Source organism: Notothenia rossii (assembly GCF_949606895.1).
Source record: "Notothenia rossii genome assembly, chromosome: 12".
In the NCBI taxonomy this organism is placed as follows: Eukaryota; Metazoa; Chordata; class Actinopteri; order Perciformes; family Nototheniidae; genus Notothenia; species Notothenia rossii.
This window is the reverse complement of record NC_136911.1, coordinates 5,567,745-5,589,417: the sequence shown is the minus strand read 5'-3', so window position 1 is coordinate 5,589,417 and position 21,673 is coordinate 5,567,745. Positions and strand designations below refer to the sequence as shown.

The following is a 21,673-nucleotide window of genomic DNA, read 5'->3' as shown; positions in this document are numbered from 1 at the left end:
GTAGATGGGAACAAAACTCAGATTTCCCCTCTCTGTGGATGTGTTTGAGTTTGTGTGTGTCCTGGGACAGCACTCCTGACATTATGTGTGACGGTTTTGGATGGGTCTTCCGAAAAACCCAAATGGTTTTTCAAGGATTATATGGTGGACGATGACTGTAGAAAAATGTGATTAAATGGTTCAAATGGGGCCTTTGTTTCTTGGGGATGCCTGTTCAGTGAGGTCATTGTGTACTCTAATCTGTGGGAGGTAATGGAAGAAGAGCAGGCTGGATATCCAGGCCATTGATGAATGTGTGTGTGTCTGTGGAAATTGTCAAGCTCTCAGGAAGGTATGTGTTATTTGAACAGGTCACATTCAACGAGCTTAGGTGGAAGAAAAAGATTACTCTAACTAATGCCACATTTTGTTATCTGTGCTACAGACGATCATTGTCTTGTTGTGACGTAAGGAATTAACGGATATTAAGCCAATATTTAAAAGTGCTGTAATTTATCTGCAATGCATTTCCCTAGAGATCTGATGGTTATATATTTTGTAATATATATAATATTATCTATATATAAATATTATGCTATTTTTGTCTATTTAATTCAACCTGCTTGACAGATTAAACGCATCACTTCTTATGCACCGGAGGAATTGTCCCAGGAAAATAAATCCCATACATACCATTTTGAGGAAAATGCGAAGGCGTTCATGAACCGCCTGTGGTTGAATAATTGTCTCCGTGGCCAAAATGGCAATCATTCATATACAATTGTTACGAAACGTTATATAATACTAACTTTACAAGGACCTGGCTTGCTGACAATGAAGCTCATATCTTGGCTGTCTGTCAGGAAGTCATAACAGAAATTAGTAATGTGCTTAAATCCCTGTACTGACTTTGCTGGACACGGAGTAAAGCTGTCCACTGCTGTTCTGTGTTTGCTAATGGGGCTTGACAGTCTGCGAAAGGGCTGGTCTCACTGCCTCATATCCTCGCTATGGAATGATGCTCCGGTCTGGCCTTGAATTCTCACACCACTGACATCTGGGACTGCGTGTGCATCACAAGGTGTGTGTGTGGGAATGTGTCAGCACACCCCTCTGTCCTCCTTTCCTCACATTCTTGGCTTGGACAGTTACATCTGTACCTGTGCATATGTCAGTGCGCGTGTAACTACCTTGCATGCTGGTGTGTATTTGTGTGACTACATGCATCGGACATAAACTCTCGCGCCTGCCAGTGGCCCTTGGCTGGTCCTGTGGAGCTCAGTGTGTCGGCTTTGATGCTGGGTCAGGGGAGAAGATCAGAGCACAGGATGAGTCTCCAAAGGCCCACAGACACCACACACCCTTGCTCAAAGTTAATGATGACTCCCAGCGGACTCCCAGCCCCGCGGCTTGTACCCTAACCCCAGGAGCTGCCCTGCCAGCTGCCTGACTACAAAGATCCAAAACACTCAGCAGAAAGTGGAAACAGCTCCTGATGGAGGCCAAGCATAGTGGCAACACAGGCAGCTCACACCACTGCAGGGGGGACAAACTCAATATCTGTCTCAGTTGTTTTATCTTTCAACACAATGCCAAACGTTTGAAGCATAGACTCCGGCTTGAGCCTCTTCAAAACGACTGGTGTTTACAGCATAACGATTTCAACTAAATGAGATGTTTTTCTTTTTGAGGGAAAAAGTGGCTCAAGAGTTGTGATTTTATCAACTGCAAGAATTCCCTATGACATCTAACAGTCCAAACTTTGTATTACATGAGAGGAATTAAAGATTAATGAAACACAAGAGTAGTATCCAAAGTATCCAACCTATCATCAGAAACCATCAAGCCTGAGAGAGAAAGCAGGCAGGTTATGGGCTGTTATTACACTATTACATAAACACTGATGGATTCTTGTCATGCCTCGGATATCAAGAACATGTGTAATGGTTATCAATCTGCAAAGTCTTTAACAATGTTGACAGGTTCTTGGTTTGCATACTTTTAATTAAAGGGTGTTTGTGGAAATGTCTTTTTATTATTTCTCTCAATCTCTCATAGCCTCTTCTTTCAGTGAGATGCATTATGGGTCAGATGAAATAGTAAATCACATATTTAATTAGATTCTAGAGATTTTAACGAGGGACTTCGGAATTCATATTTGGCATGGTCGACGCATAAAACTCCCACAAAACATGGTTATTGGGAAAATACTGGAATATTTACTGTTATCAGGAGGAAACCTTAGCCCTACTGTAATTATCATAGCAGTGTTGAAGAGAGAGTTTGTAAAAGGTTGGCATTGAAAGTAGTTTGCAGAATCATCTAATATCTGTCATTTTCCTCAGAGAAATAGTCAGAAGTACAGTGTCCCTTATGAACGGCATTTAACTTGTGAATGCTCCAGAGTTTTTCCCCAAAGCTCAGAGGATGGGTCAATGCTGTGTCTTTGGAAACCTTCCAAGCTTGCTACATAACCTCTAGTAAGACTTACTTGTATCTTTAAAGCAACTGACTCAGAACTCTGAGAATTATGGGAAGTTAAAGGCACCACTATCCTGTAGGTCACTTGTGGCTACAGTGGCAGCCCTTGAACAAAAGTGACATATTCCTGTTTAAAAAATGGTGTTGCAAAAAATACCACAGAACTGGTTCAGCATGCATCTCTATGCGTTATACATATCTGCAAATGGAGATGGATAAAAAAACTCTTGTTTAATTGTCAGAATGTACCTAAACTGTCATCAAACTTGAACCTAGTACGATCTTATTGACAGATCTAATAAGAGCTCCCTAAATACTCTAGACAGGTACTCAGTTCTCTGTTATCTACACTGCAGCTCTTGATAATACAGGAAAGTGTACAACAGTTACACGTAAGAATTAAGATGTCTTCAAAAGCTTTTTCCTTAAAATTGTCTACAAGCACTGTCTTGGGCTGGTTCTTGTCGTTCCTCAGTCTCACCACCATAGTGGAAAAGTTAATTGTTGATGTAGCTTTGAGGCTAAAAGCTTTCACTAATCCCCTCTCAAAAATAGATACATATATGACAACATAATTAACTTTGAGAAACCCATCCGTAACTTTCCTTTTAGTTAATTTTACCAACTGAGTGTTGATGGAGGGCGAAAAAGTATTTTGGTGCGAGAAGGTGGTTGTTGGTTGTTTTCTCTGCGGTTGTGGGACGTGTGAGAGAAAGCTGGAGGGATTTGATGCAGGCGACTGCTCCCCGTCTGTGCCTCTGAGGGATTGACTGGACAGCGTTAGGAGTGTGAGCAAACTCGCTGACCACTGACCACGGACCAGTCAGCCCATCAACAGGGCCTCTGCTGCACAGAGCTGCTTCACGTTAAGAACACTGCTCCTCTCCCTATCCAGCTTATTTTCCTGTTTTTAAACGGGTCTGTCTTCCTATTTTCCTTCTTTATCAAAGTATTTAAACATATTACCGTCGGTTGCTTTTCTTTAGTTTTACTCCAGACGTTGTGTTGATAAATCACTGTCGGATTCATATCTGTCTGTCCTTCTATCTCATATTTGTCCACTCTGTTGTCGGCCTCCAGCATTCTGGCGTAAAGTCTCACTCACTTGTCTTTCTGTCAGCACCTTTTTTTCCCCGTTTTCTTTTTTCCATAATTCAGTTATCATAGTTTGTCCAACACTAATATACTTTCTTAATTATTTTGAATTTGAAAAGCATTTTGAGAACCCATGAGCATGTGCAGGCTGTGAATATAAGAACCGTATGAATTCAGTCCATATGATACGAACAGATTCTCAGGGTCATGGTGTGTGTGTGTGTGTGTGTGTGTGTGTGTGTGTGTGTGTGTGTGTGTGTGTGTGTGTGTGTGTGTGTGTGTGTGTGTGTGTGTGTGTGTGTGTGTGTGTGTGTGTGTGTGTGTGTGTGTGTGTGTGTGTGTGTGTGTGTGTGTGTGTGTGTGTGTGTGTGTGTGTGTGTGTGTGTGTGTGTGTGTGTGTGTGTGTGTGTGTGTGTGTGTGTGTGGCCATAGTACTTCCAGCAGCAGGACAGCAGCGGCAGATGTTGCGCAGGTGGAAACAGGAATCAAAGCGTCCAAGGGAATCTGCCAATGGTCCGTCTCACTCTCTTTCTGTCACTAACTGTCTTCTTTCATCCGTTCTGTCTGTTCCCCTTTCTCCCACCTCTATCTTCCTCTTTGTAAGACAACCTACTTTGTCTCTCCTTCCTTGTCTGGTCTTGTCATCTCGTCCACTTCTCCCACAGTCATCTTCTTCTCCTGTGTTATTATAATAGACAAACGTTTTCTATTGACACACATTTAGCTGTATTGCTGCAGGCTATCCATTTTGACACATAAATATTTGATCAAACTTTGTTTCATTCATGCATTTGTTTTTCTCTACCTATATCACCATTACAACAGTCATCATTTATTCTCCTTTCCTCACTCCCCACTTCGTCCTTTTGTGTCTTCTGTTTTATAGCAGATTTAATCACACATGGTTTAGGTGAATCATCAGAGACATGTCCCATGTTTTCTGGTTACAGTTGGCTGCCTCTCTGTGTGTTCAAGTAAATGAAAATTAAAGAGAAACATTGACTTAGTAATTTTGTGTATTCTGTTTGTGTATATTTTCTCATGAACTGGTGACCAAAGCTGGGAGTGCGGTTATAAAATAAAGCCATAAATTACACACAACATACACAGACGAGTATTCACACACCACACTTTCCATAGAGCACTGTTTGCTCCAAATCACTAATATAATCACTCTTTCCCCATCTTTAGAATCACTCTGAATGAATTCCTCCCTGAATCATCCAAATCTAAATCCCTTTTCCCTTCTGTGTGTTCCTGTCTCAAAGCTCACGTCATGGTAGATTAGCACAAAGGTTACGCTCTCTGTAGACGTCGTGTGAAGACCTCGCTTTGATTTTAGATGTGAAATCTCAGTGGATTTCAATCGAATTTCAAGCCGAGAAGGTGGAGAAGCAGCTGGAATGCTACTTAGCCGCTACGCTGTGGCTCTCAGGCAATCTTGCAGAGGACTGCGGTGATAAAGTGTATGATAATGTGAGACTGTGGCTGTCTTCATATTTCATAGTTTTAATTGTTTGTCTTCATCTGGAAGCTGCTCAAAACTACTCCCCACTCTGAGTTAAGGAAGAAAAGATTAACTGAACAGGCCAGCGAGTTGTTCGTGGAGCTTAAGAGTGCCTTGAGATTTTGTTAGGATGTGAGGGGAATAAATTCAAGAAAAAATGCGTCCTGTGAATTTCATTAAAGCTGAATGAAATTAGTGGATACATTTTTCCACCTCAAAGAAAACATTGTTCTGCTTTGGCACAATGTCTTTCTCTTGTCGTGTAGGATTGCAGTGTATTTTGTTGCATATTTGCAGGAAATACAAAGTTTAAAAAGTTGCTGATTGAATTCTCGGACAAGGCTGTTAACGCCCCCTTTTAGTTTCCCTTGCTGCTTCACTGCTTACTGGAAGAACAAAGCTAAACTAGATATCTATGTTTGTGTTGTGTTAAGAAGTCAGGGGAGTGTATTAATGCTGCGTTAACAACAACTTAAAATAGTTGTTATTAACAGCTTGGCTAGCATACTGGTTGGGAATTGGGAATTCCTCTCTAACTTGTTGACAAGAACAACAGAGGTGGTAAAACACACTCAGGGCCTGGATGTGACTTTTGAATAATTCCAATATGAAGGGGAGCTCGAGCAATTCCTTATTTGGTTTCCATAAAATGGGGGTAATGATAATAAAGAGTAATGTTCAAAGTTGAAGCAACAGAGGCCGAGATATACTGACTTTAGTCCCTAGTATTGGCCAAGATCCAAAACCATTGTATTCTATACTCCCCATACAGCAACCAATAGTAGATTCCTCCTAATAAATAACTAATCTGATAAAGATTTATGATTGCCAGTAATGTCAAGTGCCTGATATATTGTACATGTACCATACAGTGCATTGCAGCAGATGTAATAAACATTTGATACTTGTGAAACTCTTTCTGACCTTCTCACCACCTACAGTCCGTTTATCAAAGAGCTTTCGTGCCAAAGAGTCAGTAGATTCTGAAACGGGGAATATTAAATGTCAAGCTGCTGGTCTTTACGCCCGGGGCTGTTGAAGGGAGTGTTGTAAAGTCATTTAGAGTACCATGACCTCTGCTTAAAGCCTCCACACACAGACACACAAGCTTAGCTGATGTATCTACCCTTCAACACAAGAGCAGACGCCTTATCACACACACTTACTGCAACAGCTGTGTGTGTGTGGTGTGAGTGGGCAGCTTGTGGAGCACGATGAGGAGACGGTCACTGTCAAACCTGATAGAAGTCACAGGGATACTGATGTGAATAACATCTCATTCTTTATATACAGTAAGATGGAAAGCATTTGAAATGCAGGGAGACAGCACTGGCTCAGACGTAAACTGAGAGGCTTCAATTATTGTAATTTGTTTTGACCAAGCCACTGCACTATGCTTCAGGATTAGACTGGATTGAGGCTAGAACGACACGCCTTCGCTCCAAGTCTTTTCTGTGCTGTTTCTTACTTAACTTCAGAATTTATGTAACTTGGAAATGTCGGGGGATGAGGGGAGCTTTAACCTTCCTGGGTGTGGGTACAAGGTGGGGCTGGCACTTTTGGGAGAGTCTGATTGGTTCCAGTGTTCTCACATCAACACAATTTTCTCTTCGCATATGACTCTGGGAACTAAATGTGTCATTGGTCCATTTTGGGTGGGTCCCCGAGTCCAACATCATAAAATTACCAGAATGTTTTAACAAGCCTGGCTCAGGTACAAAAACTTCTTACCAAACCTTTGGACTCTCAAAGTATTCAAATGAATCTTCAAAATAAATGAAATGAAGTAAAAAAGTATTGGATTCACACCCTGCCTCCTTTACAGTTACGCTGTCTTAAATATACTGTATATGAAACTGCTGTACAGAAGAATCTTAATATGAACTCTTACTCGTATAGTTATGTTGAAAATATTGTTTTAGCTTCGACTAACTACACTTATATGCCTTGCTGTCTGAATATATCACGTAACCCCTGGTTTGTGGCGCAACTTGATGTTTCAGCTTACCAACGTCTAGCTACATATTTAGCAAAAAATTGTTTCCTAAAATGTTAAACTATTTATTCAACCAAAATCGTGCAGGCTAGTAGAAGTATATATGTGGGGAAATGAAATGCCTGTACACGTTGCTGCTGGAACAAAAATAATTTCCCAATTTCAGATGAATAAAGTTCATATCTATCGATCCGTCTATCATCTTAGTTTGGTCCCACTGCAGAGGATACAACTGAAGTAGTTTTAACATCGAGCTTTGGTTCCCAGTGAGTCTACTCTTACAGTGATGGTGAAACCGCCGCCTGTAAAACCACTCTGGTGGTGGAGGATGGAGTGTAGATGAGGATAAAGTGTGTAGCATAGGGAAAACTTAAAATTGGTGAGATCCAATCATGGATACTAAGAATAGTATGAATGTGCTGATGTGTGTTTAAGTAGATACTATTTCAATGTTTGGAGGGTCAGCCTTTACGGTGTGTTTCTGCCTGGGTATTTCTGTAGACTTTCTAATTGCTCTACCCATAATGCTCTTTATTCACTTCCCTCTTCTCACTCTGTGTGTCCATCCACTGACTGACTCTGCAGACCGTTTGCTGTGGGAGAGAAACCTCCAGCTGCGACAGGAACTGAATCCCCAGAGAGCACATTATCATTATGGCGCATATTGCACTTAAAAGTATAGGAGGGAGAACATTTGTTGGTTTTTGTCATTTCACGCCGTCAGAAGTGGTCGCAGAATGACTCTTAAGTTTGCTGCCGCCATGGGCTTTTGCTCCGGACTGATGATAACAGGGCTTTATTTAGGGAAACTGGAAGCCACACAAACCTATTGGACCTGAAGGATAAATCACATGTGAGCATTTGAAAGGCTTTTCTGGTCGACCTCGGCTCAGTGTCTGTGAGGATATCCGCTTATCACCCACTGTATGTTTAAATATGAAATTTGATCCCATTTATAGAAAATACAAGATAGACGCCAAGACAAGCCGCTAGAAAGGCATTAAAGGTCGAAGAAGGCCATGATGTCCATCGGAAAAGAAGGTAGATAATACTTTATTGATCTGATAGTTTAAACGAAATCAAAGCAGGATTTCTTCTGAAGAACAGGAAGAAGGTTTTAGACAGAAGAAGTCGAGATTTTCTCTATGTATAATCTTTCCTGTCCATTTCTCTTTGTGCACAATGTAATGATCCCACGTGTGTGTTTCTATCCCACAGTGGAGTACGACAAGGAGCTCTCTCCGCAGCGGCGTCACCACAAAGAGTTTAAGTTCAACCTCTCTCAGATCCCAGAGGGCGAGGCCATCACCGCAGCGGAGTTTCGCCTCTACAAGGAGTGTGTGAGCCGCGCCTCCCGCAACGACACCTTGCTACTCAAAGTCTACCAGGTGGTCAAGGAGCACCCTGACAGGTAACACACACACACACACACACACACACACACACACACACACACACACACACACACACACACGCACACACGCACACACACACACACACACACACACACACACACACACACACACACACACACACACACAATCACACTAACTGATTCGATTGTCCACATCAAACTATTTCTCTTGTCGTCTTTGAAACTGGCGGTTCAGATTCACCATTGACTGCAAATAGAAGTCTTTGTTTATAAAATAAGTTATGATGAAATGATCTGTAACATACTCATACTTCTAAATGGACGCAGCTGTATTTGGTATCTTACAAAGCTTTAGCATATTGAGTGAAATCTTAAGTATATTTCTGAAGATTCTTGTTCCAGTTCATTATTTGAGGAAAAAGCTGAAGATTATGAAAGTAATGAAGTTGCGTCTCCCTGTGTTTCTCTCTAGCATTCTCCCTGCGTGTTACACAGACTCGGCCCTCGCTATGTTTATGTTGTAAAATCAAGCAAAACCACGTGGAACAGAAATAGCACAGCTTCAAAATCCTCCCGTCCCCCAAATGTGCGCAGCTAATACATGCCAAACATTTACATTACGTCTGCAGGGGCAGATAAACATCCAGAAAGATTTCTGAATGATATTTGTGTTTTACCGAGCCCGCCCAGCGAGAACCAGCTCCAACATGGAGAGAATTCCTCATATACAACTTTAGACTAACATCTTACATCGCCCTGTATATTGATTTTCTCAATGAATACACATCAGAGTATCTTTCTCCTTTTAAATGTTTGAGTATGAAAAGCTATTTGACTTGATTCATATATTATTTTGAGCTGAATATCATCAAGAAACAAAACAGCTTAAGGTGGGGTCTCTCCACACCAAATGTTCTCAGACTATAGTCCTCGGCTAAAGCTGATCCTCTGTAAGGTCCGTAGCTACACAAAGTATCTTTAGATGTTGGCAATGTATATTTATCTGTCTGTCAAAACGTTTCTATGGGTATCAAGAGCTACTTTTCAGCTGCATTCCTTCATCCCTACAATGGGTGGTTTGTGCTCTCCAGCCTGGAGGTAAAGCCTTTTATTTTGGGAGATATTTGGAGATTAAAGGGCGCATATATCTCCGATTTCTGTATTATTGCAGGACTGTTTTTTTACCTTGAAGTCAATTACAGCCTGGATGGTGTGCTATCAGGTGGAGAACATTTGCGGCTGCTTTGTTTGTGCTTTGAATTCAAGATGCATCCACTCACAAAATCAGTAGCTTTTATACGACATTAAAGTTAGAAGTGTTCTCATTTTCCATTCTTCCATCTTCTTGTCCTCGATCCTGGTCCACGGTTTGACGGTTTCTCTCCTGTTGAGTCAATTGTTGTTGTTTGTCCCCATTTTCTGCCTTTTAGCAAAACTGTACCTTCTGCAATGGCCCAGCTGGGAGCCTATTAACTCTCTGGTGCCCCTCCTTCCAGTAAAAACCCAACTCCTGTTTTGACTCTAAGCCATAATGATAGAGCGCTTAATTAGCCTGACACCCTTTGTACTTTTCATTTGATTGGGGCGGTTTTGGTAAATGCAGGCTAGGAATGTGAGAGATTACAATGCCAGAGATGTGTCAGGCCTGTCATCGTATTGAGAAAAGGCAGGTTTTTGCAAAGGCTGTTTTCACTGACCCATCCCCATTTAGCAGCTATTACACTGTCTGTAACCAGATGATTGAATTCCTTTTCTTCGCTTCTATGCCTTCATTCTGATTCTCAAAAATGTACACAAATTGAATATCCTAATTTTTCTGAAAACCTCTGCATCCTTTCCCTCCAGATGTCTGATGTGCATATTCTTTTTACAATCTTACTCGGGTGTTAAAAGATGAAAGCACAAAGAACAACCCGGCCAGCTGTGAGCTACACTCTCCCACCTTGCATTTTTAACAGCATTCACTGACATGACTTATAAAGGATATTTATTGTAGCAAAAAGGTTAACTTTCACCTCTAACCTTATTATTCCAGTTCATTTAAGCAGTCAGTCAATAAGAAGTTTTACAGTGGGCTCCCGGGTCGCCTTCGCCCCGCAGGCGGCTCTCTGATGGACCCCTGCTGTTCTTCGTCAGCCCAACAGCGGCTATAGCGATGAGGCGGAAACACGGGAACACGGACTCCTGCTGGGACAAACGTGTGAACTTAGCAGTGGGGGGAGGGTGTGTGTGTGTGTGTGTGTGTGCGTGAGGGAAAATAGTGGCTCATACGGAAACTGTCAGAAACACTCTCATTAATGCCCAATAAAGAAGGGCTGCTGATGCATGACTGCAGGGGCATTCTCCGAACACCTGGATGATTGCGCTGCTTTGATGTCGGCTGTGGAGGACGGCCGACAGACCCGACGCTGTGTCATTACTACTGTAATGGGACGGTGGGAGGACAGGCCCTCTTATCACTCACACTCTGTCTGTTCTTTGCAACTCCCGTGCTCTCTTCTCACTCACTCGTCCACAATTGTGTTACGCGAGTCGCGTTTTTCCCCGTGCACGACACATTCTTCAATTATGTAGCTTGATCTGTTTACACAAAATATTGTAAATGATATAGACATACGTGTAGCCTGATACCAAAGATGTAATACCTTCCTTTTCTCCTGTCCCTCAGAGAGGTAGAGTGTATGGTCAGACTCAAAGTGGAGTGTGATACAGTGTATCTCAGCATTTTCTGTTAAGTGCAGCTATCCATCTTTCTGTCGTGTTGTTATGATACTGTTCCCCTGATACAAACCATCAGCTCCTGTGTGTCCTCTGGTTTCTTAAAGAGATAGATCACCGTACCACAGTTTATGTAGATTAATGAACTCTTAGGGTTCTTTTTTTGTTTTGTTGTTTGTTGCCTGCAACTTTATAGTTTTACCTGCGAGTGAATCAAAAGTTAAAGTCTTAAAAACCTGAAATTATTCTTAACCTGGTTAGCAAAAATCCAAATAGCTTTGGATAACCAGATAAACTAGTTAATCTAACTCTTCTACTCTCTATTAGTCGGTGCTTAAATCGTATTCTTGGTAACGTTGACTTACTTTTTCATAGAATGACATGTGATTGCTAAGTGTTCTCAAAACAACTTTCCTTGACAGTATCACCAGGTCACAAAACACATTTCTATTGTTCTCTCGTATTAGTTGTTTATCTTTTGTGTCATCTCCCGTGTTCCCCCAGAGAGGCAGACCTGTTCCTGCTGGAGTCCCGCAAGCTGTGGGCGGCGGAGGAGGGCTGGCTGGAGTTTGACATCACTGCCACCAGCAACCTGTGGGTGATGAACCCGGGACACAATCTGGGCCTGCAGGTCAGCGTGGAGACCAGCAGTGGTAAGGGCCGCAGATCACAATAAATACACATTTTAAAGAAACTTTTAGGATTGACCTCCCCCTAATCGTCAAAATAACCACGAAAACACAATGTCATTTGGGCAACTTCTGCTAATCAACAGAACCACTTTGGTAAAGATAAAATGAGTTTTAAGCACTTTGTCTTCTGAAACAGGGCAGTTCATCAGCACCAAGGAGGCGGGCCTCGTAGGACGGGACGGTGCTCTGGAGAAGCAGCCTTTCATGGTGGCGTTCTTCAAAGTCAGTGAAGTCCATATACGCAACTCCCGCTCCACTGGCAGAAAAAGTCGCCAGCAGAACCGAAACCGATCCACGCAACCGCAGGAGGGATCCAGACTGGGCCCAGCAGGTCAGTCACTGAACCTTCACCGACCTCATCAAAGAATCCAACCATGAACACAATGAGACACCAAACTGCCCTCATACGTAACTGATGTCCGGCCCATTGAGATGAATAGATGCGTAGCATATGTTTGAAGTATTCCTTTCCGAGACACTTGATGAATTGGATGTGACTTCATCCGGATCTCTCTCTAATCAGCCCCCGTCACATGAAAATCCTAGCCCAGGGAAGGATGTTCAAAATCAGTTTTTGCTGTACTTTCTCTGTTAAGATGGAGGGTAGTGAAGTTTTTCCCAAAACCTGCATCTTAAGCAAGGGCTATAGTGTTTTTCAGAAATATATTCAATGTTTACTTATGAAGGGGATTTCTGTGGCACATCTTCAGGCTGAGATTGTATCTAAAAATACAAAGAAATAGAGTATGAGATCCATGGGTGGTGTTAGGGAGAGAGTATAGAGGAAAACGTCTAAAAAGAGAAATAATGTGTGTATGATAAGACCTGAAGACTTTTCGACCACTTGCTTTGTGGAATAATTTAAATTCTAGTCGAGTTTTGGACAGCTGCGTGATGGCACGGGCACAATGAGTGGACTTGAGAAGTTCAATAATTTAGGACAAATGAAGCTAATCCATCTTGACAGATGACCTCATCCTCTGAACTTCCTCATTAGTACTCCCCTACTCGACAGATGATGTAATGAGCAGGTATTAGCCCGATGTTATGAACTCGGCAAGCTTTTCAAATTAAATCAAACCCTAATCCGCCCACCTTTCACCTGCTGTGTAATTCTGGCCAGACTTTACAGTGCTTGAAGCTAAGCTGCTCCTGTGAGGCGTCTTTGTTTGACTAGCTCAGTACATGAGGCTAACGCTCAGGGAGCCTGCTCTTAATATTGGCCTGGTCCTTTGCTAATATGACGGATGAAGCATTATGTTCATATTAAGCTTTAGTGGCTTAAAGCTTAGACTTGACTGTATATCAGAGAAAAGCCTTGAATGCAGCCCTAAATAAAACGTTTAGCGCAGGCAACCACCCCTTTTTATTTTAAGTACTACACCTAAATCAGTCTACCTAGATTTATGTAAGAAACCCATCGACTGGATTCCATAAACAGAAAGATGTGTAAATGCAACATGCGGTTTCATAGTACACATAGTATTGTTGTATCTGCTGATCTTCAGGTAGCCAAAATGGTTTGGCCCAAAACAGCCTAAGATCTGCACACCTGCTTGTTGGTCCCATGGGAGACTTGTGATAGATGATGTGCAAGAATATATTTCATCTCACTGCAGAGGCTGAGACTGGCCCAAAATAAGTCGCTAAGTGGAACTGATTTTCAGTCCAAAACGACTGAAGTCCGACCTGAAATAAACTGGCTGAATCTAGTCCAGAGCCGGCTTACATTTGGATCTCTTGTGCCAAAACACAGCTTAGTGCTCTGACACACAGCTGCAAACGGCCCCACTTGGCGGGGAAGCGATTTACCTTTGCTTTGCTTCTTCTGCTGCCCCGATTAATGGCTCTACCATCTGCGTGGTGTACAGAAGTATTTGTGGGACAAGTTGGGTTTGTTCTCGCTACCGCTCTGAAAAACCCTCGCTGAGGTTTCTTGGCTCTACTTCCTGTTTGTTCAGAGCATCTCCTTCGCTTACTCAGTAGGTTACTGTGCGCTGCGGTTAACACAACAGGTTGCAAGTAAAATTCCTGTGGGGCTGGTGCTCAGTAATTGCATTAGATGAAAGCTCTGGCAGAGAACAAAGACTCATCATTTGTTATGCTACAGGACAGCTAGAGTCTACCACATGTTCAGTTTTGGCCCGGACCTGTACTCTCTTCCACCCAGCTGTCTTTGGCTTGAGATGTCTTCAGAGTTTAAGTCAAGATGTCTTAAAGAAGATTCTGATTGTGGGGTGCAAAGTGAATCAGAGGGCTAAGGTGCACACAATGTGCTCATGGTGTGGGTTAGCGTTGGGCTATCGAATATCGTCTCTGCTCGCTTTAAGTAGGCACGTGTTTGTTAAATGGAAATAAAGTCATAATTTAAAAAAAGCCAATTGACCTTCTCTTTAGCGAGTAGTATGCTTTAGTCTCCTGGATTAGATCAGGATTAAAAAACTTTCTCTGGAGTGAATCTGCTTGAAAATCTGCTCTAACAAGGACAAACTGTTAAATATGCGTCCTGGAAGATTGGACTTTACATAACCCAAAACATCAAGACCTCTCCGCCTCGCCACTCGGGACGACGGGGAGTGTAAATATTTAGATCCAACACAGGAAGCCGGGAGGCCCCCCTCGCGACAGCCGAGTGTCCGTGGCCAGCAGAGGATGGCTGGGATTGGACGGGATGGGAGGATCCGTGAGGAATTCAGGAGGGCATATGGTTTCAATACCGCATCACTCACTCCAGAGACAGGGAGGAGGACAGGATGGATGGGGAGAGCATCCGTCTTGTGGAGCGCTCACGGGGAGAAACAAAATGTGGACGTCGTCCCCTAGTTTCTGTTTGGCACAGCGTTACAGTACATCACTTCAGGCCACCACAGCTCCATCTAAAAGGAGTTTTTCACCCATAATTCAACCTGATATTTGTTTCCTGTGAAAACTCGAGATCTAACGCAGGAAGGCAGCAATGTGTTTGTTTTTAATTACTCTAGTGTGCACAACTTTCACACAGAGGCTTTTTAAAAAACTGTTTCTTTGCTCTTTTGAAAAAGTTTCCCATCTCTGCTCAAATTGCACACTCCTGAACTGAGCAGTAAATCAACGCAGTGGATCTAGCTATTTTTGTTTCATTTCGATTTGAAACATTTGGCCGCACTACTTTGCTTTGTCATAAAGTACTAAAATGCCTACTTCAGTCTGTTAAGGATAGTTAACAACCTTTTAACTTGAAATCTTTATTTTCCCTACTGTACTCCCTGTGAGGCCATGGGCCTGGTTATTTTCTAATTTTCACAATCTAAGCAAGCTGGATTTGAAAGGACATATGATATTAAATGTCTTCCAGATGACAAAATAAGACTTATTCAGCCAAACACATTTCTGCAGCATTAGTTTTAAGATAATAGTTGTATAATACGTGTAATAAATCATCTTTGTTTTTACACTTTGGTCACAAAAGCAGACTACTTGCAAAGCCAACGTCTTGGTTTCTTAATTATTGAGTCAATTGGTCTTTTTAGTATTGTTATTTTATTCCATTTTGTATTCTGGACAGATGAGTAGTTTTGTCAGAACATGCTTCCGCCCCCTCTGGGTGTGCCTGATGTGGAAAATGCTTCTTTGGAGCTCGCCAAAAGAACAATACAACACCTTTAAAGGTAATTTGGGGTTTTGTGGGTTGAAGAAGGTCGGGAGGTAATGGGAGTCGGGTTGGGCTTTGGCTGTGGGGGAAGTTAACAACCATCCGGGGAAGGAATATCACGTCCCGGCACAGCACAGGAGGCCTGTAATTAGACCTAGCCAGTCATTAGCCGCGCAGCTAAAAGACTGACCACGCTAACAGTATCGCTTAAAGAATTATAATAACACGGCGCTCGGCCAGCAATGTTTTTTCATCTGTCTCTCCTCTCCTCCCTCCACCTCCTCATTCTCCTCGCTCCCTCCCCACCCCACCTCCTTTGTTTACCGTTGCAGTAATTAGACATGGCGGAGCTCCCTCGCAGGGTTTAATAACCTCTGTGATGAAAGACAGGAAGAAAGATAAACTTCAGTGGTAGTGGTTTGTGGGAGGGGAAAGAGAGGAGAAACGTCAGCGACAACAGTGACATTCTCCTTTCATGTCACTGTTCGTGGCCTCTCTCCTCTTGGGACTCTCCCCCTCCTTCTTCTGGCTTACTGATCCAGATTTTATGTTAAACTTCGGGCATATATAACTTTTCTGTCACCACCACCTCTATGGGACTTCATGTAATTGATACTGTGAAAGCTGCAATCTTTCTCGCAAACTTTATTATACACAGTGAGGCGGTTTGATATATTGTGGCCCGCTGGGGTTGAAATGACTTTTTAAAACACACACATACGCAGCGGCACACACTTCCTACACCAAACACTCTGAATCGGCACCATTTCATTCTTGTGTTTTTGGAATAACGTGATAAATATAACTTATAGCCTTTTCCTTCTGACATAAGGGCTGGGGGAAGTGTTTTTCAGGGCTTAATGAATGGCAGGTAGTGTGGTGAGGGGTTAATATCAGGCCAGTACGGTATATATCGAAAGTCTTGGTGTTAAAGAGCTACAGTGCTTAAGGAGCAGTGTTTCCCCTGCGGCCACCTCAATGAATTCTATGTGAATTGGCTTTATTGGAGAGTTTTAGTGTCAATTGGTGAAATGGATGCTTGTCTACTCACAGAGAAACATTTCCAGGTTAAAAATGGCTCAGTGCCACCGGCTCCATTCACATCACTGTGTTAGTAAAGGAAATCCTGCTTCATGTTGAAATTCAAAGTCCTAATAATGCACGTCACTATGCTATCTGCCTGCTAGCTGTAGCTTCATATATAGAGTAGAGACAGTAGAGTGGTATCTAGTTATTATATTTCCCAAAATGTTTAGTATAGTTGTCAGTAGTAGTATACAAATAAGAACTACAAGCATAATATGTAGAGCGTGTTCTCCTTCCCACCCCTGTTTTCTGTGAAGGAAAAATATATGAATGGAAGTCTCCTGGGAGCCGGCGCTCAGCGGTAACTGTGTGGCATTACGTTTTACAGGCAGGAAGGAGAGATGTGGTTTATGGGCACCACAAATCTGGGCCTCTACAGTCAATGAAAGCCCACAGTAAATATCAGCTTTATTCCTCCTAAAGAGCCCACAGACGGTTAATGCCGAGGGCTTTGAAGGCCAAGAGGACCAATGAAAATGAGTTGTGTATCTGTGGGTGTGAGATAAGAGAGGACAAATAAATATGAGGCTAAATAATAAACCTTATGCTGTACATATGGCAAATAAAAATATTATTTTAATGCGTAACATTAAAATATTTTAGTAAACATTATTCATTCAAAAGCGAGCAAATGTAACCAATGAGCAGGCAGTTCATTCCCCCTGCGTTGTACTTGACCCGCAGCTGAATGTCACGCACCATAAACTAGACCTGGGTGAAGCAGGGGGAGTGTGTGTGTGTGTGTGTGTGTGTGTGTGTGTGTGTGTGTGTGTGTGTGTGTGTGTGTGTGTGTGTGTGTGTGTGTGTGTGTGTGTGTGTGTGTGTGTGTGTGTGTGTGTGTGTGTGTGTGTGTGTGTGTGTGTGTGTGTGTGTGTGTGTGTGTGTGTGTGTGTGTGTGTGTGTGTGTGTGTGTGTGTGTGTGTGTGTGTGTGTGTGTGTGTGTGTGTGGAAGCATAACAAGCTCAAAGATATTAAAACCCCAGCGATCCATATTCCAATACGCACGCATAAATCTCTACACGTTGAATAAGTGCAAGCCGAGTGTTAAGCGACCTTGGGTCTCATGAAAGGCGCTATATAAATCGAAGCTATTATTATTAAGCCCTATCTTCCTATAATCTTTAATTTTGTAACGTGTCCATTCCTCTTTTTATAAACACACCTCAAGTTCATATCAGGTCAGCCAATCAGAATAGTCCTTTCGATCGCATGTGTTTTCGCCTTTTTCTGTCCTTGGATGTTTCCTGTATAAAAAATACTGTAAACACGGCAAATATGCCTGACAATACACGGAAAAAAGTGGATTTCTTTCTTTATTTAAAAGATTATAGGAAAAGTCAGTGCAATCCTACAGCAACTGGTTCAGGGCCAGCCTGTTTGTGGAGGTCTGCATTCAGTAAATCTGTGAGATCTGAATGCTGTTGGAGACTCTGGCAGATCAGTCCGTCCACAGGGAGGCAGGACGAGCACATGTGGTCCGGTATCCATGGGTAGAGTCAGTACACAAACATACGTGTCTGAATGCATAGCACAAACACAGACACACACATATATAAACTCTATATTTCCACATCGACAGACACCCAGTGAATTTCCCTTCCTATTGTAAAGGAAGGAACCTAAAACTGGGGAAACACCTGACTGTATTTGATGCTTACTGACTCACATTTAACCCCCCTCTGCAGCCGTTTGTCGCGACCAGTCTCAGCTTCCATTTCCTGTCTTTTACAGAATCAAACCGTCTAATCAGATGACACATTTATGTTCCGTTGCCATAAAAAGAAACTATTGTTATTGTATTCTACGACACGTGCCCATTTTGGGTGCGGATGGTAGAAAACTGAAGCCCGAACTCAGACAGCATTAGTGCTCCTCTCTTCTCTTTTACTTCAATCTGAGCTGAACCCGAGTGACAAATCCAACTTGCTCTCCCTCCCTCTGTCTGTCTCTTTTACTTACTTGAGACAGGTCCAGCTCAAACACTCTGTCTGGACAGGGCGGTCAGTGCGTCTGTTCAAAATGAAATTTGATTTGATGATGAAATCTTTATGCAACTAGCTCTGGTTAATTTCAATTACATCTCTTGGGAAAAGTGGATTTGGCTGTTAAACAGATAAACATCTGTGTGTGTGTGTGTGTGTGTGTGTGTGTGTGTGTGTGTGTGTGTGTGTGTGTGTGTGTGTGTGTGTGTGTGTGTGTGTGTGTGTGTGTGTGTGTGTGTGTGTGTGTGTGTGTGTGTGTGTGTGTGTGTGTGTGTGTGTGTGTGTGTGTGTGTGTGTGTGTGTGTGTGTGTGTGTGTGTGTGTGTGTGTGTGTGTGTGTGTGTGTGTGTGCAAGTGCAGCTGACTAAACAAGGCTGCTGTAGGTGAGCTGAGTGGCTGTGACTGAGTGACAAACCTCCGTCTGCAGTCTGACTCACTCGCTCGTTCCTCTGACACATTGACTCAAAGCTGTAAATTGTTTTTTTTCCTTGCAGTGTGGATTGTAGCTTTAATATCCAAAGGGCTAAACATGCGGTTGAATGGTCAAAGCAATACGTCCCATTTCCTTTCCCAACCGCTCTTCCTTGACCTTGGTGGAAAATGACATGAGGTCAGGGAAAGATGTGAAGGAGAACCCTTTTATGATTCAGGAAAAGATTTGACATGACATATGTAGAGTGCTTTGTTTAAATGTAGCTGCCACAAGGAATTGAGGGACAGTATTATCTCTTTCGTTTAGTAAAGGATGGTCAGGTGTTCCCTAAGCATTGAAGCGCCTCTCCTGACGGTCAACCGTATTCGACTAGTTCTTATTATGGCTGCCACTTAGAAACTTCCGGTACATTTCCTTCCTAAGCAAAATAGACAATTTGACCGCAGCCTGGGGATCACAAACCAGTATGGTAACCTTAATAACAAGTGACACAAAAAACCCAACAAAAATAGGCAACCAACCACTATAAGGTTTTAGTTGCTTAACAGTTTTATAACCAACCTCGCAATGAAAGAATGTGCAACCAACTACAATTTAAATCACTTACAGGCTTAAGGCTGAAGTGTTGCTTAAGGCATCGTGGGGACACTAAAAAGCCAAACTTAGTATGTCATAGGATGGTTGTTATGGGACAACACCACAGGGGTCATATGTTAGCTCTTTTGAGAATACAGCACTCGTACCAGAGCTATAGCATTTCCCCGTGTCTTTGTCTGGGAGGTTTTTCAAGAAAAAATAATCACAACAATTAAATCAGTGAGGCGGGACGGAGAGAGTGAGCGTCAGTGGAAAGTCAGTGTCACCGTCTGGACTTCAGCGTGGTGACCGGCGCCAGCAATGACCTCCCTGTGAAAACCCAACCCATACCTGGGACTGTCTGCAGAATTGAACAGAGATAATTAAAGAACGAACGGCAGGGCAGGAGGGCCCGTAAACACAGTTGTCACTCGGTCACCACTTGCGCTCGAGCCAAGCGATATTTGAATGCTGATGAATTCAATTAGGCATGCGTCCAGACCGATTTAAAGAGTGGCTGAATGTGAGGCACGTACAGCGCAGAGACCGCTGTAATGAGCCTGAGCTCCGGGCTCCACCCTGAGCATTACATGAGGCGCACGGTGTTGTCCTTTTGCTCTCATTCTGAATGCCATGAGTCACTTTGGTATGGGTTAATTGCGTATCATTTACCCAGGGAAGGGTGTCAGCTGAGTGTGTTTTACCATCTCATCAGTCATGCAGTGAGACGTTTTGGGAAATTACAATATTCCTGATGATTTCTGTTGTTCTGTTGCAGATTACAACAGCAGCGACCAGAAGACGGCCTGCAGGAGACATGAGCTCTACGTCAGCTTCAGAGAGCTCGGCTGGCAGGTAACAGCGCTTTTCTTATTCAAAACATGATTACATGTCCCAATACTTGTCTAGTAAACATTCAGCACTTATCTAACTTCGCTACACTTCCCTATGTTGATGACACTTAGGCAAAACAAATCCTTATTACAAAGCTGTGTGTGTGTGTGTGTGTGTGTGTGTGTGTGTGTGTGTGTGTGTGTGTGTGTGTGTGTGTGTGTGTGTGTGTGTGTGTGTGTGTGTGTGTGTGTGTGTGTGTGTGTGTGTGTGTGTGTGTGTGTGTGTGTGTGTGTGTGTGTGTGTGTGTGTGTGTGTGTGTGTGTGTGTGTGTGTGTGTGTGTGTGTGTGTGTGTGTGTGTGTGTGTGTGTGTGTAAAATAGAAGGCCAGTTACGTATATCCTTCTAACACAGTACTGACATCTAGAGGGGGACTGCCAACACACACACACACACACACACACACACACACACACACACACACACACAGGAAAGGGAGCTGGACAGACAGAGCAGAGAAAGACGTAGAGAGATTATTAACACAGACAGGAAGGTGCACTAGATAAAAAACACAAAAACAAGTTAAATGGAGGTAAGACATGCGGAGAATTTGACGGAGCAAAACAGTGAGTTGCAGAAAGGAAGGAAGGAAGGAGGGGAGAAGTATTGCTTCCCTGAGCGATTCCACAGACAGGAGCAGCAGCGTCCTCAACTCCAGATTAACACTGCATTTACCAACTCGTGTCAAGTATACTCTTTAAGATATAACTACCTGTTCTCATCAAAGGATCATTCAGTTGTTTACAATGATGCAAACACAAGACAACTTTCCAACAAAGACCTCATTAACAGATCTGACAATATTATAATTAGGATGTTTATTTTCCTTCATTCCTGACATGTGTTTCTCTCAGGACTGGATCATCGCCCCCGAAGGCTACGCAGCAAACTACTGTGATGGAGAATGCTCCTTCCCCCTCAACGCCCACATGAACGCCACCAACCACGCCATCGTTCAGACCCTGGTAAACCCACCACACCATGCTCACAAATCCAGGCCTCTGCTGCTGCATACACAAAGAAAGAAGAAGCTGTGTCTTATTAGTTCCTTATCTTAATGAAAGTGTTGTGATTCATTACTAATGCTATCTTTCACAAATGAATATGTTGTGCCACAGCTGACATCATCAGAATAATTAGTTGTACGCAGCTACTCAAATGAAAAAAGAAGGACCATCAATCACATAACAACTAAAAGTGACTTTCTGGCTACTGCAGATTAAAATGGCTTA

The 21,673-nt window shown here is 42.8% G+C and overlaps 1 protein-coding gene across 1 annotated transcript in view; it reads left to right on the top strand.

Moving 5' to 3' along the window:
- The window catches only part of bmp6 (bone morphogenetic protein 6), a 38,779-nt gene that overhangs the window by 15,339 nt on the left and 1,767 nt on the right, over positions 1–21,673 (top strand). The window contains exons 2-6 of the mRNA XM_079660954.1: positions 8,277–8,469; positions 11,656–11,804; positions 11,980–12,174; positions 20,329–20,405; positions 21,296–21,406. Of these exons, the coding sequence (XP_079517080.1) occupies positions 8,277–8,469; positions 11,656–11,804; positions 11,980–12,174; positions 20,329–20,405; positions 21,296–21,406 (725 nt within the window). The remainder of the gene's footprint in view (positions 1–8,276; positions 8,470–11,655; positions 11,805–11,979; positions 12,175–20,328; positions 20,406–21,295; positions 21,407–21,673) is intronic.